This window comes from Saccopteryx leptura, chromosome 2 (assembly GCF_036850995.1).
Source record: "Saccopteryx leptura isolate mSacLep1 chromosome 2, mSacLep1_pri_phased_curated, whole genome shotgun sequence".
In the NCBI taxonomy this organism is placed as follows: domain Eukaryota; kingdom Metazoa; phylum Chordata; class Mammalia; order Chiroptera; family Emballonuridae; genus Saccopteryx; species Saccopteryx leptura.
Window position 1 is genome coordinate 247,150,893 of NC_089504.1, and position 25,975 is coordinate 247,176,867.

Below are 25,975 nucleotides of genomic sequence, written 5' to 3' on the forward strand. Positions count from 1 at the left end.
TGAGAAGCATCAATTCCTCATTGCAGCATCTTAGTTGTTCATTGATTGCTTTCTCGCATGTGCCCCGACCGTGGGCCTTCAGCAGACCGAGTGACCCCTTGCTCGATCCAGCGACCTTGGGTCCAAGCTGGTGAGCCTTGCTCAAACCAGATGAGCCAGCGCTCAAGCTGGTGACCTCGGGGTCTCGAACCTGGATCCTCCACATCCCAGTCTGACGCTCTATCTACTGCGCCACTGCCCAGTCAGGCAAAAGCAACTTTTAATGTCTACTTTCAAATATTAATTATCTTGGGGCCTAAGTCTAGAAGAATTCTGTACAAAGGCTAGCTGCCCTCCATTCACTGCTTTCAAAATGATTAAGATTCCGCTGCTTCTAAATTTAAGGCTGAAATCCACTGAAAACATCCAAATTAGCAGTTTTTTACATTTCCTTTGCTTTCCCCCCCTTTTATATTTCCACTGATTTTTTGCAATCACATAACTTACTTCCAAACTTACAGGGTTTTTTACATACTAACTTAACTGAATCACTTTTTTTGTATTCAAAGTCTTAGATTACATGTGAAAACTAATTTATTAAACCTTTGTACACAAAGAGGAACATACCTGTATTGCAAGCTTATATGAAGAATGAAGTTACAAAAAAAGTAAAAGGGTTATTAAAATTGATGTCTGTAAATCACTTACAAAAATACCCCGAACGGGATAAAGCTGCTCATCCCTGATTGGTCTCATTTGGTTGTCGAAGTTGAAATATGCATTTAAATCGTTAGAGGTTTTTCTTTTAAAAAGTGATATATTAAACTTATATACAGGATAATTAGCAAAAATGTAGAAAGGGAAAACGAGGTACAAAAGACAGATAAAAACCACCACTCTTGACGGACACACACAATCCAAAAAGAGTATAAAACCTTAACAAACTATCTCTAAGCCAGCTCATACTTACATGAGTTTTTATCAGTGAGAATAAAATAAGAGTAAACCAGCAAGCCTGATCCTTCCATTCATTAAAACAGGCCCGACTTGAGGCCACAAATAAGCCTTTGATAGATTTTTAAACATGGGAGGGACAAAGAGGAAGACAGTTTTTATCTGTCCACTTAGCAGTGACCAGAGTACAAAGATATAGACTAATTCAACAGGTCTTGGAGTGATGTCGAGCAGTCATTCAGAACCCTTCTTGTTCTTCTGCTGGTTCCGGGGCGAGTTCTTTAACAAGCTTCTTATCCTGAGGTACATTCCAGTAGACTCCGCCATATTCTCAAACTCAAATGGCGTTATCCCAGTTGCGAACTTGCTCATGTCGGGGATAGGACTATGGAGTTTAGTGGCTGCTGAAGGGCTGGTGTCCACGTGGAGGGTCTCCTGGCCGCCTCCATTGCTAACGTCACAGTGTGAGTCAACGCCGCCATTACCGAGAAGGGCGCCTTGGGAGTCGACCTGGGCAGCCTCTTCCTTGTCCATTGGACAAAGCAACGTTGGGTCAGAATCTGGACTCGAGGAATGTTCCACTTCTGAATTCTCTGTACACATGTCCGGTTCCTCGGGCTCCTCGGGCACCTGCTTTTCAGCTGGCTGTCCCTCTGGGACAGCGAGTTCTAGCTCGTTCGGACAAGGCGAAGAGGCAACTGAGTTTCCAGTTAAAGGTGTGTCGACAGGAATGTCAGAGTCGCTGTTGACACTCTCGGCCTGCTCGAGGGCCGCCCAGATCCGCCTCTGCTGCTCTTCCAGTTCCTCCAGAGTCAGCGTGTCCTCGTCCATGGGGGCAGGCGCTGTCCGGGCCTGTGGCAAGTCCCCTGTGCTCCTGGGGAGTGGGGGGCCGGGGGGCAGTGGCGGCTGGAACTGAGCAGCATCCCTGCCTGGGGACTCGTGTAGGCCATCCGCATCTGAAACAAGACAATTTAAGCTGTCACAGCACTTGGCTTTACCATATGTATTCCTTGAACTCGGGCACTCAAGAGACTCAGTGGCCAAAAGTAACTGCCCTGAGGGGGAAACTGGATTACACAACCTCTGTGCTCAGGAAGAGGTTCTGCCCCAGCCACCCACCCAGGGGGGGCGGACACATTTATCTTAACACTGCCCCGTAACTTCCCTGCGGAATAGCCGCAGGCTCCCCAGAGCCCAGCAGGTGGACATAATCTGGGACTGAAACAGCACAAGGAGGAAAGATTCAATCTCAGATTCAGAGTGGCCTTGGATTTCATCTAGAAGTTCCGATCCATTCCAGAGGCTTCTGGGGGCAAATCTAAACTACTCATCAGTAGAACCAGAGAGAAACCCCAAGGCCCAGTGGTCGGTACTGGGGGGGGTGGGGGGGCTACAAAAGGTGCACAGCTGTCCTGACACACCAGAGAGCTGCTGACAAGGACCATCATGTCCTGCTTGACCACAGGCCCTATGATTCAGCCTAGAGGTCAGACAAAAAGCAGGGAAGTTGAAGGGCAAGGCCTTCGTTTCATCTCAGGTTTCCAGGGGGACAAATTCTCCCTGCAGTCCCCTTCCTGGGGGGTGGGAGCAGCTTACTGAATTAACAGCTGGGAAGAAAAACTAGGGGAGCTCGGTGTGGCTCTGCCCCTTTTCCTCATGGACTGAGCAGTCAAAAGGGGACAACTCCCACCGCTTGTCTCCGAGCGCTGCCCCACTCAGGGGACAGTCCAGACCCAGGACTGACAGGCCAAGGTGACTAGAGAGCCCAGGTCTGCCTAACTCAGGAGTCCAACCCACCGGCCGCTTAAGCCTCACACCATGCTTCGTTTTCCAACCAGCTCTGGTCGATAACAGTGCTGATGCTTCACTTTCCAAGGATAAAAGATAAGATTTACATTGAGTTGGTGCCCCTGAAGAGCTTCCTCTTCTAAGGGAACTCAGGAGCATACAAATCTGTCCTACCTTCTCAATGAAATCAAAACATAAGCCCTGGCCGGTTGGCTCAGTGGTAGAGCATCCGCCCGGCATGTGGAGTCCCGGGTTCGATTCCCTGAGGGCATACAGGAGAAGCGCCCATCTGCTTCTCCACCCTTCCCTCTCTCCTTTCTCTCTATCTCTCTTTACCCCTCCTGTAGCCAAGGCTCCATTGGAGCAAAGTTGGCCCGGGCGCTGAGGACGGACAGCTCCATGCCTCCTCTTCAGGTGCTAGAATGGCTCCAGTTGCAACAGAGCAACGTCCCAGATGGGCAGAGCATAGCCCCCTGGTGGGCATGCTGGAGTCTGTCTGTTGGCTTCCCCACTTCTAACTTGGCGGTGAGGGGGGGACACAAGCTGAAACCTACCCGAGTCGAGCTCCATGTCGGCAGGTGCAGCTGTGCTGCCCGTCTTCTGCCTCTTCGGGCTGTCGGGGCTGGTCTGGGATGAAGACCTCTTGGGGCTGGACCTCATGCTCGGCTGGCTCGGCTGACAGAGGAACACAGTACAGTGAGACCGCGGACAGCAGCAGGAACACCACCCTGTCACTTAAACAGGATGCAGCCTAAGCTGGAGCTTGTCTAAGGAGTGGCTGCCCCCGTTGGCTTTTAATTCGTCAGAAACGTGCGCGAGTTCTTACACAAAACAAAGCGAGACAGACAGGAGGACGTCAATGCACTACAAAGCCCCGCAGACACACGCCACGTGTTTCTAGGGGGCACAGAAGTCTCTTTACCGTTTGGAAGTTCGAAGTGAGGTAACTGGCGAACACGTCCCTCTGCTGACAGGCCTGCATCGGAATGGAGCCGAACACCCTCCACTCCTGACAGCCAGAAGAGAGGGAAAGTGAGCGTGTGCCTGGACGCGTCACGCTCTGAGATTCTACTCAGAGGGAAAGGGGAGGCCTCCAATTACACTCCCACTTCATATGGGACTTTCCCTTTTTTGGGGAATTACTGAAAATAATGGCACTCTGAAGGGGAAACACCTCAACTCTGCCTACAGAACAATTAGGACTGAATACTAGAAGATTACCTGACAGAACCACTTGGCCTCAAAATGTCCTGCTTCCAGCGCAAAGAAGTCACAGGCAGTGTGACAGGGACTTGGGGCGGGCCTGGCTGGCTCGCCCCTCTCCAACCCCTCACTGCTTGTTTCTCCTGACGTGTTTCCCCATGCTGAGTAGTCTACCTTCTGTTCTCTCCTCCAAACTGAGAACTTCTCTTTAGCCTCAGTGCTTCTCTCTCATCACCAAGAGCACACTCACCAGTGACTGCTACTAGGAACTGCTCTGGGCTCTTGTTAAGCCCATGCATTCCAGGGACCAACATCAGTTACGTGTAGGGAGGGACCTCAAGAATGTGCATTTCCTACAAGCACCTCAAGGGGATTCTGCTGTGGGCTGGGTCTTGTATCTACTTCCAGAGGCACTGATAGCTTGAGCCATGCAATTTAGCCCTTAATATAACCCATGTATTAAATTAAAAAAAAAAAACAAAAACCATTGATTTGAGAGAGAGAGAAGCATCAACTTGCTATTCCACAGAGTTGGCTCAGTTGTGCACTCATTTAATTGCTTCAAGTAGGTGCCCTGACCAGGGATAGAACCTGCGGCCTCAGTGCATCAGGATGACGCTTTTATCCGCTGAAGCCACCCAGCTAGGGGGGGGCCTATGCACTTTTTAAAATTAAAATACCACTGCTTGGTTACCAGGGGGGGGAAGGGAGGAGAAGGAGGGGGTGGGGAAGGGGAGGGGCATAAAGAGAAACAAAAGGTGAGGGACGACAATTTGGCTTTGGGTGATGGGTATACAACATAATCGAATGTCAAAATGATCTGGAGATGTCTTCTCTAAATCTGTGTACTCTAGTTCAGTGGTCCCCAACCTTTTTTGGGCCACGGACCGGTTTAATGTCAGAAAATATTTTCACGGACCGGCCTTTAGGGTGGGACGGGTAAATATATCACGTGACCAAGACAAGCATCAAGAGTGAGTCTTAGACGGATGTAACAGAGGGAATCTGGTTATTTTTTAAAAATAAAACATTGTTCAGACTTAAATATAAATAAAATGGAAATAATGTAAGTTATTTATTCTTTCTCTGCGGACTGGTACCAAATGGCCCACAGACTGGTATTGGTCCGTGGCCCGGGGGCTGGGGACCACTGCTCTAGTTGACCAATGTCACCCCGTTAAAATTAATTGTCTAAATAAAATTATAAAAAAAAAATACCACTGCTACCATCACCATAACAATATTAATTGTTGAACTTTGAAACCTAAGATAAAATGGGAAAAAGTAAGTGTAGAAACTATTCTCACTCATATAGGATGAGAGATTTGATTTTAAGGGGGGAAAAAAGGAAAGAAAGACAACAAAAAAGAATAATAATATACTTAGATTTATCAAAGGCAGAAATTCACTGCCCAAGTAATTCTGCAAAACTCATAATACTGTCTCAGAATCATCTCACATTTAAAAAAATCTTTTAAGTTTTAGAATAACTTGAGATTTACAGAATCTAACCACTCTAGTTTAGTTCCTTTTCTTAGGCATAAATTACAAACCTATGGTAAGGTTTTATTTTTTAATGAATATAAGATTTCACTTAACATTCTAGTCATAAAGGAAATTAAACAGACTAACAACTGATTAACACATTTACTTCTTCATGTAACAGTAACTGCTACACAAGCTAACATTTTGAACAATCTGTACATCTCTCAGAAGAATAAAAAACAATATACTTACGTCTGGAATTCCTCTGGGAGTAGATATATTAAAACCTGGATAGTTTACCAATTTCGAGAGGTCGTAAGTGATGTTTTGATTCTGCTGTATTTCTCCAGCTTCTGTTTCCCCATCAGCACCGTCTATTATTACAGACCATCAAAAGGGTTAATATTGCTAGATGCCAACAAAAATCATTCTCCAGACAAAAAGTAGACCTTGGGAAGTGCTCATATTCACGGCAAGGGCATTACGTTGAGAATGGCTTTAACTACAGCATGTCTGAATCATTAGCCCAGAACTGTTAAACAATTTGGACATAATACTTTCATAAAATATTTAACATTTTGGAAAATCTTCCATAGGTTACTTAAAAGTCCATTTCACAATGATCCTATGATCTGCCTAATATTCTTTTTGTTTAATTTTTTTTTTTTCCTTTCTTCTTTTTTTTTTTTGTATTTTTCTGAAGCTAGAAACGGGGAGAGACAGTCAGACAGACTCCCGCATGCACCCGACGGGGATCCACCCGGCACGCCCACCAGGGGCGATACTCTGCCCACCAGGGGGCGATGCTCTGCCCCTCCAGGGCGCCGCTCTAACGCGACCAGAGCCACTCTAGCGCCTGGGGCAGAGGCCAAGGAGCCATCCCCAGCACCCGGCCATCTTTGCTCCAATGGAGCCTTGGCTGCGGGAGGGGAAGATAGAGACAGAGAGGAAGGGGGGGGGTGGAGAAGCAAATGGGTGCTTCTCCTATGTGCCCTGGCCGGGAATCGAACCCGGGTCCCTGCACGCCAGGCCGACGCTCTACCACTGAGCCAACCGGCCAGGGCCTTTTTGTTTAATTTTTATATGTTGATTTTAGTGAGAGAAGGGGAGAGGGAGGGAAGGAAGGAGAAAGAGAAAGACAGGAAAATCAATCTGCTCCTGTATGTGTCCTGACCGGGGATCGAACTGGCAACCTCTGTGCTTTGGGACGATGCTCTCACCAAGCCATCCAGCCAGGGCAAAACGTTTTAATTTTTTAAAAAATTTAGAGCATTCGATATAAAACTAAAATCTTTAGCCCCATCCTTTTTTCTTTCTTTCTTTCTTTTTTTTTTAGCAGTATTGCTATTTTATTTTTTTGTGGCAGAGACAGAGAGAGTCAGAGAGAGGGACAGATAGGGACAGACAGACAGGAAGGGACAGAGATGAGAAACATCAATTCTTCATTGCGGTTCCTTAGTTGTTCATTGATTTAGCCCCATCCTTTTTCCTATCTCAGTTATGGATAAACATTGTTATGTTTGCTGTGTATTGGTTCAGAGATTTTTATTTCATAAAAAAAAGATTTATATATATTTACAGGCACTGCTATAGGCCAGGCACTGTGCTACATGGTAGAAATATGCTGCATAAAATGAATATGGTTTTAGCCATGACAAACCTTACAATGCAGTTGGGAAAATAGATAATACTCAAGTAAAACAGAAATAAATATAAATTGTGATAGGGTATGAAGAAAACTGGGCACAGTGACAAAGACTGGAAGGACAGTGACAAAGGTGGGCGAATGGGGAGGTCAGGAAAGGCTTCTGTGAGTCTAAACCCTAAATCTAGATAGTTCTCGGTCAAGATCTTGTAAAAATATTTTACATAAACAAGTCCTCACAGAAAACATAGGGCACCGTTTCATCCATGTAGATTTGTTTTTTTAAAAATTTTGAGATTGCCCTGGCTGGTTGGCTCGGTGGTAGAATGTTGGCTCGGTATGTGGAAGTCCCAGTTTGATTACTGGTCAGGGCACACAGGAGAAGAGACCATCTGCTTCTCCACCCTTCTCCCTCACCTTCTTTCTCTCTCCTTGTCTCTCTCGTCTCTTTCCCACCCACAGCCATGGCTAGAATGGTTTGAGCAAGTTGGCCCTGGGTGCTGAGGATGGCTCCATGGTTTCACCTCAGGCACTAAAATAGCTCAGTTGCCGAGCAACAGAGCTACCAGAACATTGCCCTCCAGGGGGCTTGCCACATGGGTCCTGGTTGGGGTGCATGTGGGAGTCTGTCTCTCTCCTCCTCATTTCTCACTTAAGAAAAAAAAAGTTTGAGATCAATGGCATCACAGTATGCAAGCGACACAGACACTTGTTCTATACCTGGGATTACAAAGATTTTGCCATGTTAGCTCAGACATATTCATTCCACTCTAGATATTCTAGGGATTCCACAGCGTAGACCCACCATGGTTTATTGAGCCTTCTTCCTTTAGGGCCTTCATGTTCTTTTAAATTTTTCAATATCATATTCAGTGCAAACACACGCACAAACATTCCCTATGCACATGTGTGAATATTTTTCTAGAGCAGATACCTGAGAGGAATTCTAGATTATAAGAGGGTGTGTGTATTCTAATGTTTAGAGGTCTCCTGGTACTGCCGAGTGTATTTGTTACCATTAATGAGAAAGGAAAGAACTAGGGGCACTAGCTGAAGAGCTGGTCCTCTGGCCTAGGTAGTCACTGGGCAGGTTCAGGTAGCCATCTGATCACTCTCAGTGAAGTTCTAGTTCCATCATTGCAAAACAAAGAAAATGCCATCATGATCTATTTTTAGTTAACTCAGCACATTCTAAACAAACTAGCCATTCCTACCACATTTTACTGTGATACTTTCATGGAGAAAAAAAACACGTAACACTTAAGCTGACTTATTTAACCTAACATTACCTTTCCCATCATAGAGCGCAAGCCCCGAGTTCTCCAGTTCGGCCTCTTTGAGCCATCCTGGGGGGTACCCCAGCTGGCGCATGCGATAGATAAATGGTGGAAGGCTCTTGTCCGTCACACCTAGTGCGTCCTGAAGTTCCTCACTAAGTAAAAATAAAAGAGGGAAAAAAACATTGTACTTCTTTTTGGATGAAAACACACACTATTCCAATGCTTTAAAACTGACTCTTTCCATTGTACAGTGTTTGGCATGGTGCCTATCAAACACATAGTTAAAATATCAATGAACATTTTTTTTCCCGAAGAGTCAGAGAAAGGGGCCTGACCTGTGGTGGCGCAGTGGATAAAGCGTCAACCTGGAAACCCTGAGGTTGCCGGTTCAAAACCCTGGGCTTGCCTGGTCAAGGCACATATGGGAGTTGATGCTTCCTGCTCCTCCCTCCCTTCTCTCTCTCTCTCTCTCTCTCCCCTCTCTATAATGAATAAATAAAATCTTAAATAAAAAAAAGAAATTGAACAAAGAGTCAGAGAAAGGGACAGACAGATAGGAAGGGAGAAAGATGAGAAGCATCAATTCTTCGTTGCGAGACGCCTTAGTTGTTCATTGATTACTTTTTCATATGTGCCTTGACGGGGGAGGGGGGGGGGCTACAACAGACTGAGTAACCCCTTGCTTGAGCCAGCAACCTTGGTCTCAAGCTGGTGAGCCTTGCTCAAACCAGATAAGCCCGCGCTCAAGCTGGCGACCTCGGGGTCTTGAACCTGGGTCCTCCGCATCCCAGTCCGATGCTCTATCCACTGCGCCACCACCCGGTCAGGCTCAATGAACATTTTCAAATGAATTGATGTGTATTATCTAGAGCCTTGCTAGAGAAAACTTATATACTGATAATGCTAATTACCCTAAATACACAGACTGGTTCAAACACTGGGGAAACAGAAGTGACACTGTACAGTAAACTGACAAGAGGTACCTAATAACTCCCGGCTTGAACCGCCCGAACCTCTCTTCGACTTCGTCTGCATGGTAGCGCTGCTGAAAGTTCTGGTTGTTCGTCTCCCCACAGGCCTCCAGGTATGCTTTCCTCTTCTCACTTATTCGAGCGGCGTTCCGGGGCTAAATCGTAGCACGTTTGAAAAGAATGTTGTCAGGCACTTTAGAAATAGTTCAGAGATTAAATAAATACGAGCACTGTCGAGCAAGCACGGTTAGGTCAAGCAAACGGATTATTTCAGTTTTAATGTGTATGAAACAAGCACAAAGACAGTGACTATTTTAGAAAAATAAGCAAGAAAGAGAAACAATCACTTTAATTTTTCTCCCTCAGTATTACCATAACATAAATCAAGTTTTTAGAATGTGTCTACAAATTAATTCCCATAATGTTGCACTGATCTCAAATACAGAGCACTATACTAAATTTTTTAAAAAAATCGATTGCTTTCAAATATAAGTACAAATTTGAAAAGATTTCAAATTCCAGGACAAGAAATTAATACACAAAGTTCCTTCATATCACACACACACAACGCCATAAATACGTTGACAACACTAACAAGCTCTGGTTCAAAGATATTTTTTTATAGGAGAAACATTTACCATTGAGCAATCTTTCATTTGATGGTCTTCAGAACCACAATTGAAACAGTGAGGCTTTGGCCTATTTGGTCACAAAAAACAAAGATTTTCACAATGTAAATGAAAAGATAAAATCAAATCAGTACAATCCCAGAGGAGACAGCAAGTGTATCAGAGAACAGAAAGCACGTAGACCAGATTACTAAGAACTGCAGCGGGTACACTTTCACCCCCCGTAAGTAGTGATTTAAACCAACAGATCTTTTAACCAAGAACCCCACGTTCCCGCCTGATCTGTCACCTCCGAGTTTTGTCAGTGGTTAGTCCCAGAAGAACGAGGCAAACAGATCAGATTTTCTTTGGGCAGCACAGGAAGGGGCTGATCGTTTTCAGACAGCAATCACATCGACAGCAATGGTTAAACCTTTCCACCCACCCAGACACAGGAGGCACAAACCAGTGAATTCTGGTAAACATGATCAATCTAACCGTTTTAATACAGGTCAATATATTAAAATAACAGCTTAACCTGCTATTTATTTCTAGTAAGCCAGGAATAAATAATATTAACTTTTCAACCTAAAAGTTTATGATTTGGTTAAAAAAAAAAAAAAAAAAAAAGAAGAAGAGAATAAAAACAGCTCCCCACACAAACCTTTTTGCCTTTACTTGTATTTCTTGCCCTTCTAGAGAAACAATGTGGCTGAAGACTTGCTGGTACCTTTAGTGAGTTTTATTAAGGAACAGTTATCATGGTCTGCAAAATTTGGTATTTTTTTTTTTTTTTTTTTTTACAAGGTGAACTGAATGGCAAGACGCATAAAAGATCTTCATTCACTCTATGTAGGATACTTGGGGATTTCCCATCCTTCGGTAAGCTGAGGGTTTTCATTTAGTAGCGGTTGCCCCAACTTATCGAGGCAAAAATTAGTAAAATACAGGACACTTCCTATAACCTGCAGAAAACAAGTCAAAAAATATTGCTATTGAAGTAGGAAAAGAAAAGACAGTAAGTCATGTAAGACTACGATGAATTGTTTTAACAATTTATTTCAGATGCAACACTTAGAAACAACCAATTCCCTAGTTTAAAGAAGCCAGATTTTGAAGTCCACGTGAAAGCTAAATCTGTAACCTTCCCTGTGTTGCTTCAGTCACTGAGTTTTTCCTCTCTTTGGATCATTACTATTAGCTGCATCCTCTCCAGACTTAAAAAACAAAAACTGCCAGCGACTCTCAACCTATTCCTCCAGTTAGTTCCCTACTTCCTTGCTTCCCTTGCAGCAAGACTCTCAGAGGAATTATCTATATTTACTGACCTCATTTCCTTTCCTCCCAGTCTTTTCTCTTCCCTCCAATGTTTTTTTTTTAAATTTCACACAAAAGAGTCAAAGACATTTTATAAGGAACACCCATGTGCTCTCCCCATCTAGTTTTAACAACTGTCAATGGACATTTTTGTATGTGCAAGGTCTCTCACACTTACCTTTTAGTTATTTTATTTTTTAGGCACACTTACTTTACTGAGCCATTTAAACAAAGTAAGTCACCACCACTACCATCACAGACTCAGCCATTTTCTTCTCTTGCCTGAGATGAACCCAATAACTTCCTAACTGGTTTCTAGCTTTTGATTTTTATGGTGCTTTGCCCCAAAGTACATTAGTACGATCCTTCTAAGAATAACAACATTCTTCTACAAACCACAATACCATTGTCACACAAGGAAATCATTAACTCCATAATATCACCCATCTCCGATCTATATTCTATTTCCCCCAGCTGTACCCGGAAGGCCTCGTAGTGCTTCCCCTCTCCCAAGCTAGGACCTGATTAAGGTTCACATGTTGCACATACACGTTAACATTAAGTCTTTTAGTACCCTTTAATTTAGAACAGTCCCCTCGCCTTTTCTTTGTCTTTTTCTTTTCTTTTCTTTCTTTTCCCTCTCCCAATTAAAAAAAAAATTAAAATGACACTGATATTTCTCAAATGTGACCAGAAAGGCTTGTTTTTGTTCCTAACATTATGCACCAAGCTGTCTGACAATGGAGCTCCCCCGTGACCCCCACGCAGCTAATCTGGCAGCCAGTTCTGTGTTCGTCTCAACCTATCAATAACAATTGACACCACTTCTTTCTAGAACATCTTCCTCCCCTGGCCTTCTTCCCACCTTGTGAACTAATCCTTCCCAGTCTTCTTTGCGCGATGCTCCCCATCTCCATGTTCTGCAGAGCTACCTCTCCATGTTCACTCTCCAGGAGATTGCATGCCCACAGTATGAAACATAACTTAGATGCTGACAACCCCAAGGTCTGGTTCTGACAGCTCCCGAACTCGTCTTGTTTATGCAAGTGCCAACCTGACAGCTTTCCCAGACGTGCTATTTAAGACTGCACCGGCCTCCTGTCCCTCTGCACCTGCTCCTGCTTCGGGTCTCTCCCATCCCAGAAAGGCAGTGATGGTCTCCCAGTGGCGCCAGACAAGCACCGAACTCATTCTGCTTGCATTCTCATAGTCTACACTCAGTTCCTCAACATATCTGACCAGTTCCACTTCCGAAGTACTGTATATGCAGGTTAGAGACCACGTCCTATTGCCACCACCATCTCCGCTGACGAAGTCACTTCCCCCGCCTGAGATGGGCAGAACCACTTCCTGACTGGCTTCCGGCTTCCACATGCAGGCCACTGCAGACTCCTTCACAGAGAGCCACTTCTTTCAAAAATTCAAGTTACACCACGTCACATTTCAATTTAAAACCCTCTCATGGCTTCTCATCTCACTTGGAGCAAAATCCAAAGTCCTTACTACGATCTGTAAGGCGATGGCAGGATTCAGATCACCGCTGGGGACTCAGAGGCAGGGATCCGAACCCTGGCTTCACTGCTTATTAGCTAAGGGACCTCCAGCAGGTCACTTAGTTACCCTGCCTGTTTCCTTATCTGCAAAAAGAATGAGTAATAGCATCCTTACCAGCGAGCAAGCGGACAATGTGGGCTGCTTCTGCCTCAGGGCGCCCACTCCTCCACCCCGCCCCTTCGCACAGCAGCCACTGGGCTCCCTCCCTCCATTACTCAGGCCTTGTCTCAGAGAGCTGTCACTAAATACTCTGCACAAACCAAATACCCTCAGTGACCAACTCCTTAGCATGCTTTCTTTTTCTTCAGACCACTGCCTGCCCCCAGCAGAATGTCACTCAGCGAGGGCAGGGACTTTGCCTGTTTTTATTTTACTTTTTCATTACTATGTCCCTGGAACCAAGACCAGTCTGTGATATATAGGGGCATTCAGTAAATATTTATAAGTATTTATTAAAGAACAAAATTAACAAATGAGCAAGATTCAGTCGCCAGGCAGGCCCCACTTTCAATTCCAGAACCTCAGTTTAGAAGGGAAATCAAAACTGATGCAGTTCAAATTCAGAGATCTTTTCAAGCGCCCAAATGACATCTCAGTCTCTGACTGCAGTAACACAGAATTCACTTTTTTAAAAAACGAGACAGCCTGACCAGGCAGTGGCACAGTGGACAGAGCATCGGACTGGGATGCGGAAGACCCAGGTTGAGTGCGGGCTCATCTGGCTTGAGCAAAGGCTCATCAGCTTGAGCCCAAGGTCACTGGCTCGAGCAAGGGGTCACTTGGTCTGCTGAAGGCCCGCAGTCAAGGCACGTATGAAAAAGCAATCAATGAACAATTAAGGTGTGGCAATGCGCAACGAAAAACTAATGATTGATGCTTCTCATCTCTCCGTTCCTGTCTGTCTGTCCCTGTCTATCCCTCTCTCTGTCTCTGAAAAAAAAACACAAAAAAAACCCCAAAACAAAACAAGACAAACTACTTGCCTGACAGAAATTCCCATTTAGTAAACGATGTACTGAAATGTGTCTCTTTGTTCTCAATCCAATCACTGGGCCTGGTTCTGCCACTTGGAACTAGAAGGGGTGATCTAAAATGACACCTTTGTAAACGACAGCCCTTCTCACATTTGCAGAGATGTGACGACACCCCTTGTAAATCTTCTCAATAAGATGTGTGGACTCTTCCTCATCCCAGCAGCCCCATGTCTTGAAAACGGTGGCTAATCAGTGGGGCACAATACTGAATAAACATAAAAACTGGTCCTCCCTTAACGGAATCCAGGATTACATCATCTTTAAAAAAACTGTAAGTTGCAAAACCACACCACTGCATCACACTGACGCTGCTAAGTTCTGCACAGGTCCTGAAAGGCCTACAAACTCCAGGTCCACCTGCCAAGCTTCTTCTATATAGTTTTCACCTATTTCAGTACGGCAACATCTTAAACTTCCTATCTGCCATCTGTTAAATTAGCTATTTGTCCCTCTCAGCTTCAACCGTTCCTAAGTTCCACAAGCGTGCTTTCTGTGCCTTCCTCCAAGCTCTTGAAAAGAAACACAAAGAGGTTGGTCAGGACATAAACAAAGTCCTCCAGACAATGCCTAATGTGCGCCTAGGTCACAATAAAAACAGTTATTTAAAGGAAAACTATAGTATTTAGAGGTTGAGGTCTACATTGTTGTTTGTAACAAATATAATAAAAGAATGTGTGATTATTTAAATGTCGCCCAACTGACACAGGATAGGAAACATACGTGTGCAGAACGCCGAAGATGAAGCGTCCACACTTACACTAAAAGCTTCCTTGTTGTTCTTAACGGCACAGGATTCTTCTCCTTTCTGGTCCTCTTCCAGCATGACACTGGATGGCTAATACAAAGGGGAAACAAGGATTACAAAGGATAATCAATTTTTAACTTTAAAATTAAAATATTAGCCCTGGCCAGTTGGCTCAGAGGTAGAGCGTCGGCCTGGCGTGCAGGGGACCCGGGTTTGATTCCCGGCCAGGGCACACAGGAGAAGCGCCCATCTGCTTCTCTACCCCCCCCTTCCTCTCTGTCTCTCTCTTCCCCTCCCGCAGCCGAGGCTCCATTGGAGCAAAGATGGCCCGGGTGCTGGGGATGGCTCCTTGGCCTCTGCCCCAGGCGCTAGAGTGGCTCTGGTCGCAGCAGAGCAACGCCCCGGAGGGGCAGAGCATTGCCCCTGGTGGGCGTGCCGGGTGGATCCCGGTCGGGCACATGCAGGAGTCTGTCTGACTGTCTCTCCCCGTTTCCAGCTTCAGAAAAATACAAAAAAAATTAAATTAAATTAAATTAAAATATTAGCAATTTGAACATACTTTGTTTTCTAATACATACCATGAAGGTACATAAAAACATCAATTCAGGTCCTGGCCAGTTGGCTCAGTGGTGGAGCGTCGGCCTGGTGTGCAGAAGTCCCGGGTTCGATTCCCGGCCAGGGCACACAGGAGAGGCGCCTATCTGCTTCTCCACTCATCCCCCTCTCCTTCCTCTCTGTCTCTCTCTTCCCCTCCCGCAGCCGAGGCTCCATTGGAGCAAAGATGGCCCGGGCACTGAGGATGGCTCCATGGCCTCTGCCTCAGGCGCTAGGATGGCTCTGGATGCAGCAGAGCGAGCCTTGACCTGTGGTGGCGCAGTGGATAAAAGCATCGACCTGGAAATGCTGAGGTCTCCGGTTCAAAACCCTGGGCTTGCCTGGTCAAGGCACATATGGGAGTTGATGCTTCCTGCTCCTCCCCCCCTTCTCTCTCTCTCTCTCTCTCTCCTTTCTAAAATGAATAAATAAAATAAATAAATAAATAAATAAATAAAAATGGATGCAGCAGAGCGGCACCCCAGAGGGGCAGAGCACCGCCCCCTGGTGGGCATGCCAGGTGGATCCCGGTCGGGCGCATGCGGGAGTCTGACTGCTTCCCCGTTTCCAGCTTCGGAAAAATGCAAAAGAACCAAAACAACAACAACAAAAAAACCCACATCAATTCATTGTTATAACTAGGGTGAGGTGAGTCAAGCTATGTAGGAATGCTTATGAAAAAACTCTCATTAGTAGGAAATTAAAAATTTAAAAAGATATAGAAAATGGCATCTTCTGCCTGACCTGTGAGAGTTCAGTAGATAGAGCATTGACCTGAAATACTGAGGTCACCAGTTCAAAACCCTGGGCTTGCCCAGTCAAGGCACATATGAGAGGTACTATAATTGTATGCTTCCTGTCCCCCCCACCACTAAAAATCAATAAAATCTATAAAAAAAATAAAAAAGCATCTTCTGAAGCATTAGCAAACACTATGACTTCTGTGTTAATGAATATTAACTATGGAATTTTCAACATTTAAAACTGCCAAGGTAGATTTTAATTTATCTTGCAATCAGATAACCAGAAAGATTAAAAAATATAACTTTACATTACTGGTCAATACTAATACAACTTTCACCAACTTCAAGCCACTAAAGAATTCTCAAGTGTTTCTTTTCTTTCTTTTTTTTATTCATTTTAGAGAGGAGAGGGAGAGACAGAGAGAGAGAGAGAGAAAGAGAGAGAGAGAGAGAGAGGAGAGACAGAGAGAGAGAAGGGGGGAGGAGCTGGAAGCATCAACTCCCATATGTGCCTTGACCAGGCAAGCCCAGGGTTTCGAACCAGCGACTTCAGCATTTCCAGGTTGACGCTTTATCCACTGCACCACCACAGGTCAGGCCTCAAGTGTTTCCCTTTTTTTTTTTTTGGAAATCTTTTTTATTTATTTATTTATTTATTCATTCATTTTAGAGAGGAGAGGGAGAGACAGAGAGAGAGAGAGAGAGAGAGAGAGAGAGAGAGAGAAGGGGGGAGGAGCTGGAAGCATCAACTCCCATATATGCCTTGACCAGGCAAGCCCAGGGTTTCGAACCGGCGACCTCAGCATTTCCAGGTCGACGCTTTATCCACTGCGCCACCACAGGTCAGGCCTCAAGAGTTTCTTGAATCAAAACTTTAATACCACTTAGTATGGTTTTATTGTCAAGTGTATTTTCCATTTCTTAAATCTTTAAAAATTGTCCATAGGGCCTGACCAGGCGGTGGCGCAGTAGATAGAGCATTGGACTGGGATGCAGAAGGACCCAAGTTCGAGACCCCAGGGTTGCCAGCTTGAGTGCAGGTTCATTTGGCTTGAGCAAAAAGCTCACTGGAGCCCTGGCCAGTTGGCTCAGCGGCCTGGCGTACGGGGGACCCGGGTTCGATTCCCGGCCAGGGCACATAGGAGAAGCACACATTTGCTTCTCCACCCCCCACCCCCTCCTTCCTCTCTGTCTCTCTCTTCCCCTCCTGCAGCCAAGGCTCCATTGGAGCAAAGATGGCCCGGGCGCTGGGGATGGCTCCTTGTCCTCTGCCCCAGGCGCTAGAGTGGCTCTGGTTGCGGCAGAGCGACGCCCCAGAGGGGCAGAGCGCCCCCTGGTGAGCAGAGCATCGCCCCCTGGTGGGCGTGCCGGGTGGATCCCGGTCCGGCACATGCGGGAGTCTGTCTGACTGTCTCTCCCTGTTTCCAGCTTCAGAAAAATAAAAAAAAAAAAAAAAAAAAAAAAAAAAGCTCACTGGACCCAAGGTCACTAGCTTGAGCGGGGGGTTACTCAGTCTGCTGAAGGCCCGTGGTCAAGGCACATATGAGAAAGCAATCAATGAACAACTACGGTGTTGCCACGAAAAACTGATGATTGATGCGTCTCATCTCTCTCTGTTCCTGTCTGTCTGTCCCTATCTATCCCTCTGACTCTCTCTCTGTACCTGTAAAAAATTAAAAAAAAAAAAAGTTGTCCATAGGTGAAAACTAAAGGTGATTAAAAAAATTTAATTAATCAGAATACTCTTCTCCAACCTCAGAGGGTAAACAGTTAAAGACTCTTACTTGAGAGACTCTACTTACCTTAATTTCTAATTTTAAAAAAGCCCAGAAAACATGATTGATTTTTTTTGTGTGACAGAGTCAGACAGAGGGACAGATAGGGACAGACAGACAGGAAGGGAGAGAGATGAGAAGCATCAATTCTTCGTTGCAACACCTTAGTTGTTCATTGTTTTCTCATATGTGCCTTGACTAGGGGGCTACAGCAGACCGAGTGACTACTTGCTCGAACCAGCGACCTTGGGCTCAAGCTGGTGAGCCTTGCTCAAACCAGATGAGCCTGCGCTCAAGCTGGCAACCTCGGGGGTCTCGAACCTGGGTCTTCAGTCCTGACGCTCTATCCCCTGCACCACTGCCTGGTCAAGCTTGATTTTTTTTTTTTTTTAAATTAAGTGAGAGGCAGGGAGGCAAAGACAGACTTCCACATGCACCCTGACCAGGATTCACCAGGCAAGACCCTACTAGGCGATGCTATGCCTGCCTGGGCCGCAGCTCGTAAACTGAGCTATTTTAGTGCCTGAGGCCTAGTCCATGGAGCCATCCTCAGTGCCCAGGGCCAACTGTGCTCAAATCACTTGAGCCATAGCTGCAGGAGGGGAAGAGAGAAGGGAGGGAAGGAAGGAGAAGCAGATGGGCACTTCTCCAGTGTGCACTGACCAGGAATTGAACCCGGGACTTCCATACACTGGGCTCATGCTCTAACACTGAGTCAACTGGCCAAGGCCAATAACTGATTTTTTTAAACATAAATTCATGCTCTAATTTTCACATAGTGAAATTTCTCAGATTTCTTTGGGCACTTTTTTTTTAAACACGTAGAGGGGAAAAAAACAGGGCAGCATATGAAGTATTGGTTTTAGAGAAAAAGAATCCATATTTTATAAACCTCAGAAATACATTTTTTTGTTGTTTTTTTTTTTTTTGTCTAAAGTTAATTTGCTATACAAATCCACGGGTCCAAGTTAGGAAATAAAAAACTTGAATGTAACCAGGTCTATGACCCCAGTGGGAAAAGGAGCCACAACCCAACAGAACCCTCTGCAGCTGCACCGGGCGGACTGCGGAGAAAGAAGTCGGCTGAAGGAGGGGAGCGGAGCCATCTTCATCACTCTGGTTTCTATTCAAGAGGACCCCTGTGGCCTACTAATTAGCAGTGAGAAGCATCACCTACTAATCTTCAAGTCTCTTAAAATTCGAAATACCTGGGGCAAAAGATTAAAGGAAGTCTTTTCCACATCGTTTTTCTGCTGTTCTTCAAATCGTTTTACTAAATTTGATACAAATTCCTCTATTTCTTGATGATATTGCCTGCACAAGAGCACAAAAGGGTCAGAACTAAGAGTTATTTATGGTCTTAATACATTTTCATTTTGTCTCCTGTAACTTTTGTTTCTTTGTTTTTCAGGTTCATCAAATGATGGACTCTCTGTAACACTCCAGGATCTATCCACCCTTTGTTGTCAAGTTAACAAAACAATTATGACAACCTAATACAGGGCTTGGCATAGAACAGTTGGCAAATGTGTGCACTAAGAGTACATGGGTTTTACTTATGAATTGTATGCATTTAACTTTTATACATAATCCATGTACTGTATTTCCCCATGTATAAGACGCGCTCCTTTTTGAAAAATTTGGGGTCTAAAAATTGGGTGTGTCTTATACAGTGGTTGTAGATTTTTTAAACTTGCATTTCTTGCTTTTTCGTGCTTGATGAGAAGTTGTATGAATCTTATGATGAATAAAACTTGAGTTCAATAACTTTATGTAATATATTTCTTTCAAATTTCAGGCCCCAAAATTAAGTTGCATCTTATACATGGGGAAATACAGTAAGTGGTTTGACACCCCAAAGAAGTAAAAGGGTTACGTAAAGAAAAACCTCCTTCCTGCCCCATCTGGCCGCCCATTTCTGCCACACAAAGACAACCAATGCACTTGGTTCTTCCACATCCTCGTCCCAGAGACTCTTCCATGCACATATAAGGAAATGTTATATAAATGTTAAACTGGAGGAAAAAAAAAACCACCCAAAATGCAAAGCAAGAAAAACTACTGAGGTCTACTTTCTCAAGCTTTCCAGATCAAGAACCACAATTCACTGAACATTCCAGGAGGAGCCAAGGGAGCCCAGCCCACAGGCCTCAACTGGGCAGCCACCTGCCTCTTCCCAGCCCTGAGGAGCTGTCAAGCCTCTTCAGCCCTGACCTTCTAAGATTTCTGCAGGTGAAACACCAGGTAAGCTCCAGTCGGTGCCGGTTCTGAGGGTGACCACTAGGCTGGAGCCCAGTTGTGCTACACTCACCACCCAGCATCCCCACCCTCAGAGCCTCAGGTTTCCCTCCTGCTGAGACAACGAAGGCAGTGGCCCCGCCCCACAGGTAACAAACACTCTCTATCTGGTTCCCTCTTCCTTCTTCACCTTGCTCAGCACCTAAGACAATGTGATGAAGTGACCAGGGAGGGGCAGGCAACTGTCCAAAACGTCTACAACCATTCTTTAGGAAGGGACAGCTTCAAACCATTTCAGAATGCTCCAGCAAGCTCTGCAGGACTGCCCTGACATATGAGACCCAAGTTGGAAGGCTTTCTGCAAAGGTCTCGTTTGGATATTAAAAAAATATATCACGTGGGCAAGCTTTAAAGACAGACAACAGGAAAAATGTTAACCTGACGTAGGGGGATAAATGGCTAACATTGTCGTGTGGTAGGTTTAGTTTTTTTTTTTTTAATTAGAGGCTATTTATTGGGCTCTTACAGGTGCTCATTTAGCTGCTTAGGATAGGAGGTACTCTTAACATCCTTTTTTTCCTGTGAGGAAACTGTATGCAGAGAGAGTCAGTGACCTGCCCAGGTTCCCTTATGTAGAAAGTAAGAGACCAGATTCACATTCAAGTTTACATGACTAATAATGTCTTTGCTCTGCATCAGGGTTCTGTAAAATTTAAGTAAAAGAATAAGGATGGTATAAGTACAAATGAAAACAGCATTCTTACAGAAGACATTGTTTCATAAACACAGGTATTAATGACTTACTTGGAAATAACATTGTTCATAAAGAGAATCTGTAATAAAGGTCCATCTAACTTAGTGTCGTCCACCAATATTCCACTAAAAGAGAAGTTAAAACATATTCTTAGAGGAGTTAAAATAAAACTTGTGCAAGTACATATAAACAGAAAACCTATATAATTCTTGAGTACCAAGGATCATATAGTATTTTACAAGGAAAATCAAGAAACACCAAGAACTCCAGTTTTCTCAAGAAAAATCTGTTTCAGGCCCTAGTTGGCTGGCTCAGCAGGAGAGCATCCGCCCGGCATGTGGATGTCCCAGGTTCAATTTCTGGTCAGGGCACATAGAAGAAATGACCATCTGCTTCTCTACCCACCTCCTCTTCTCCTCTGGCAGCCATGGCTCGATTGGTTTGAGCAAGTTGGCCCCGGGAGGTTAAGGATGGCTCCATGGCCTCTGCCTCAGACGCTAAGAACTTAGAGCTCAGTTGCTGAGCATCAGAGTAACACCCCAGACAGGTAGAGCATCACTCCCTAGTGGGCTTGGGGGTGGATCCTGGTTACAGTGCATGCGGGAGTCTGTCTCTCTGCCTCCCTACCTCTCACTAAAATTTAAAAAAAAATCTGTTTCACCACTTTACCTACTTTAATGGTTTTAGAGGTATTCTTTATATAACATTAAAAAAACTCACAAAACATGAAAAACTAGTTAACCTCTCAGTTTTCAACCAAAATATTTAATGATTGTTTCTTTACCCACTGGGGAGGGGAGGGAGGGCTTGGATAAACCAGCGGGTTATGAGAGTATATTGCTAAAGGAATCAGTGGATCTGGCTTGGACCTATATGAGAAAAATAAAACACTGTATAGATACATGGATAGGTTCTTTCTGAAGGGCAGAGCACATTACACTCAATATCTCAAATCCAAGGTTCTTCTAAAGCAGAGACATAAAAAGCATACTGTTCTGGATTTGACTTTCAAATAATAAAAGAAACGGAACTGGGATGCAGACTGGAAACCTGCAATATAACCTCGGGTAACCCTGGACCAGCTGACTCGCTGATGACTCCCCTCACCTGCCTCCCACTCCTCTATCTGGACAGCCTGTGAAATACATTGTCTATAGCTGGAACTGTTCTCAAGAAGAGAAATAAAATTAAACTATGAACAGGTTCAGAGGCTTGTTTCTGTTGGAGCCAACTTCAGTTTTTAAAAAAACCATCCAGTTTTATAAACCCATGTAATTGCATGGTCTTTGGTTGGAATCCAGTTTGAATAAAGACATTCAGCTGGGGAAATTTGAATAGGTACTGAGGTTGGGGATGTTATCAAGGAAATCATGACAATTACTAGGTGTGATAATGGTGGTGTGGTTATGCAGACAAAGTATGTTTTTTTAAAAGACACTTTAAGTTATTGGGGGTGAAACGTGGGTATGAGATTAGAACAAAATATGGCGAAATACTAATTATTACTGTAAGGACTGAAAAAAAGGGGTTTTGGTTATACTCTTCCCACGTTCTTTGAAAAATTTCATACAAAGTAACAAACAAACAAACAGAAGGTTTACTGGATAAAAAGAGAAACTTTTGATGGTTCCAAAGTAAGGATGAAACCATTAAGTTATGTTAAGTCAAAATTTTCTGGATTGTCTCACAAATATTTTCACCCGATACATCAGTTTAATGTACATAGTTATGAGAATTCAACTTTTACCCCCACTGGCGCAGTGGGTAAAAGCATCGACCTGGAACACTGAGGTCACCGGTTCGAAACCCTGGGCTTCCCTGGTCAAGGCACATGTGGGAGTTGATGTTTTCTGCTCCTCCCTCCCTTCTCTCTCTGTCTCTCTCTCTCTCCTCTCTCTAAAATGAATAAATAAAATCTCTAAAAAAATGATTAAAAAAAAAAAGTTAAAAATAAAGGATCATTACTCTGATTTCTTCGGAGTAGGCTGAACAAATAAAAATGATACAAAAATCCTACATATCCTTTTTATAAAAAAATTGCAATTACATATCAATATCAAGACAAAATATAATAATGAACAATTATTGTGTAATTTCAATATTTTCATACCTTGGTCGAGTCAGAATGTTCAACTTTCTTTTAAGTTCTTGATGTTATTATGTGTTAAGGAGTATAAGCCCTCATTAAACATTCATGAAGATCATAAAATTCAACTACCATCACTTTTGGTGTCTGAACGTTATATGCTGTAAAAGACACACAACTGTTTTGAAGATGACACACTTACTGTGAGCTTCTGTTTTGTTGCAGGGCTAGGCATTTATGGACCTAAATATTAAAACAGAGTTTGCATCCCTTCCAACATAGACATTACGAAGATAAGATACCGTCCTGTAGCTCAAAACACACTAAGAGACCAAAAACGTTATTCAAACGGTGCCCGGTCAAAAGTTAAACACTCAAGAAAAATTTCCAAGGCAAAAAAGCATCACGCTATGTGATCAAGTAAACGCAGAATAACAAACTGTTAACGACTGTAGAATCTAGCATACTTTCAACTCCTCTGTAGTTTGAAATTTTTCATAACAACAGATAGAGGAAAAAGGCATCATGAAAAAGACAACGGACTTGGAAACCTTCAAAGGTAATTTACCAATCGCTTTCAGGGGTCTTTACCAATTCTAAAAGGAAAACTACCCGAACCAAAATTATCTATATAGAAAGTAAAAAAAAAACCCAAAACCAAAAACACCCTAGGGCTGTAAATAGACACACTGACCACTCTTGCTAGAAAGACTGCTCAACCTGGAACTACAGCCAAATGGAAAACGTTTAGTGCGTTTTCCCTAAAGCTGTGCCATGCACCTTCCCCTAGGAAGCGATTTTCAAAGCGGAAAAAAACTTTAAAATGAACCCCTAATCCCAATCAAGCAACGAACCATGTCTCTTTTTTGCATCCCTCGAATCCTCAAGGCTCCCAACTCGACAACCAAGGTCCACTGGCTTCTGCCCAGCCAAAAACTAAAATAAAATATAAAAAGTCTACGCCAAAAATCTAAGTATCCGGTATCTCCTAATAAATCCATACACAACTGTCAAGGGCTGCAGCAACTTGAGCTGGGCTACAAAATAATGAAATCGGATAATGACGCCTAAAAAAACCAAACAAAAAAACCCACAACAGACTACACTCGAACAGTTGCAACAGCCTGCAAACGACCCTAACACATCGGCCCCAGAATGAGTAATGGGAGCGCAGCGAGTCCGGGACACGGATCCCAGGAGCGGCGAGGCCACCCCCACCCCCCGCCCCGACCTCCGGGGAGGCTTATGCAACCCGAGCCCCCGATTCCCAGCCCGCCGCTGGGGCGAGAGAACATGACGTCGAACCCCGGCCCTAGTGGAATTTCCGCCCATGCCCTCCTGGGCACGTCACCAGGCAGCCGGCTCCCGGCTCCCGCCGGGGCCACCCGGCCTAGCGGGCGGGAAGGATATTTTCGGAGCGGAGCTGCTCGATGGTGTCCTCGCACTGCCGAAGCCGCTCCCGCAGCTCCGTGTCGCCAGCCCCGTTCTCGTCCTCCCCGTCGCCGTCACCGTCGTTGTCCTTGAAGCGCGTGTGAACGGGCTTGGCGAGCGACTCCTCTGGGGGGTCAAACGCCTCGAACAGCTCTAAATCGCCAAAATCCACGCTCGCCGCCATGTTGGGCTGGGGGGGGGGGGGGGGGGAAATCGAGGAGAGGCGGAGCGGGCCACCCGGGTCGGGGGCGAAGGTTATAGGGCGGCACCTCTCTCTCGGGCGCTGAGCAACCCTGGAGGGTTTTCTTCTTGAACGTAGGCCGCGGAAGCAGCACAAGGGGCGGGCCAGCCCTGAGAGACTACAACCCCTAGGATGCCATGGCGGCCGCCATACCCACTTCCGAGAGTGCTGGGGAGCGTGGCATACTGGGATATGTAGTTCTTAAGAACTTCGCTCATTGTTGTATTGCATACTGGGATTGGTCCTTTTTTAAACGTTAACCAAGCTGTTGTAAATTAGAATGTGTTAAAAAAAAAAAAAAAGGCTCGCCTGACCTGTGGTGGCGCAGTGGATAAAGCGTCAACCTGGAAATGCTGAGGTTGCCGGTCCGAAACCCTGGGCTTGCCTGGTCAAGGCACATATGGGAGTTGATGCTTCCAGCTCCTCCCCACCTTCTCTCTCTGTCTCTCTCTCCCCCCCCCCTCCCTTTCTCTCTCCTCTCTAAAATGAATAAATTTAAAAAAAAAAGAAAAAAGAAAAAAAAAAAGGCTCTGGCCAGATAGCTCAGCTGGTTAGAGAGGGTCGTCTCCACTGCCGAAGTTGTGGGTTCAATCCCAGGTGAGGACACATAGAGGAAGCACCAATGAATGCACAACTAAGTGGAACAATAAACAAATGTCTTCCCTTCCTCTCTGTTTCTCTAAAATCAATGGTAATAATTTTAAAAACACCATGTGGGTAGTCCTTGTTAGGCATCTAAGGCTGAAAAATTAGACCACAACGCATGGTTTATCGCAGGTTCTGGTATGCACGCCACACAGCAACGAGAGAATTGGAACTCCAAGTTTGCCACAGACTATCTTCCTGATCTCCGACAAGATACTTGTTTATTAGGCTTGTTTCACTTTTTCATCAAAAACTAGCTACATTAGACTATTTTAGATTTGTCTGTTGCAGCTTTCTGTGATTTCTCTAGTTCAATCACTCGTTCATTCAGTAACACTGTAGACAAAAAAGGGGGCCACACACTAAACCTGACAAGCTCAGGGGAGGTCTATATGGCAGCCTTACAACCACAAGGGACCTGAAGTATCCACATAGGATGGTATGAAATTAACTTTCTAAAAGCAGTTTGTGGCTGGTAATCAAGTCTTATGCCAGTATTTTTTCTCTAAAAGTCAGTCTTTATTTTTTTATTTATTCATTTTAGAGAGGAGAGAGAGAGAGACAGAGAGAGAGGAGAGAGAGACAGGGGGGAGGAGCTGGAAGCATCAACTCCCATATGTGCCTTGACCAGGCAAGCCCAGGGTTTCAAACCAGCGATCTCAGCATTTCCAGGTCGACGCTTTATCCACTGCGCCACCACAGGTCAGGCTAAAAGTCAGTCTTTACCTTAACTGAGCCTGTCTGTTGCCTTTATCCAATTTCCTATTTTCTGGACTCCTCAAAGAACCACTAGAAATCCCCTCATTGTGATTAGTATATTAATTCTAACTATCCTATACCTGCCTGCCTTTGTAAAAGTATGTCTATTCTGTTTTTTATCCAATCCCAGAGATGTACAGTTTTGC

At 44.7% G+C, this 25,975-nt stretch overlaps 1 protein-coding gene across 1 annotated transcript; it reads right to left on the bottom strand.

Annotated features, from left to right (window-relative positions):
* Positions 1-555: 555 nt before the first annotated feature.
* On the bottom strand, positions 556-24,494 carry ZCCHC8 (zinc finger CCHC-type containing 8). The gene is made up of 14 exons (XM_066371036.1): positions 24,164-24,494; positions 22,778-22,820; positions 20,718-20,792; positions 18,884-18,989; positions 14,576-14,653; positions 10,775-10,878; positions 10,578-10,643; positions 9,944-10,004; positions 9,318-9,460; positions 8,344-8,486; positions 5,662-5,783; positions 3,644-3,730; positions 3,276-3,396; positions 556-1,889 (listed from the first exon to the last, which is right to left on the bottom strand). Exons 1-14 carry the CDS (start codon positions 24,366-24,368, stop codon positions 1,168-1,170), a joined length of 2,076 nt encoding a protein of 691 aa, XP_066227133.1. The 5' UTR covers positions 24,369-24,494; the 3' UTR covers positions 556-1,167.
* Between the last annotated feature and the right edge of the window lie 1,481 nt (positions 24,495-25,975).

Bases quoted from the DNA above. Each gene is read 5' to 3' on its own strand.
- ZCCHC8 (XM_066371036.1), bottom strand. From the start codon at position 24,368: ATGGCGGCGAGCGTGGATTTTGGCGATTTAGAGCTGTTCGAGGCGTTT. The intron at 9,461-9,943 runs GTAAATGTTTCT...GCTACGATTTAG, and splicing joins AAATGAAAGATTGCTCAATG to CCCCGGAACGCCGCTCGAAT. The intron at 3,731-5,661 runs GTAAGTATATTG...TCTGGCTGTCAG, and splicing joins CTCCCAGAGGAATTCCAGAC to GAGTGGAGGGTGTTCGGCTC.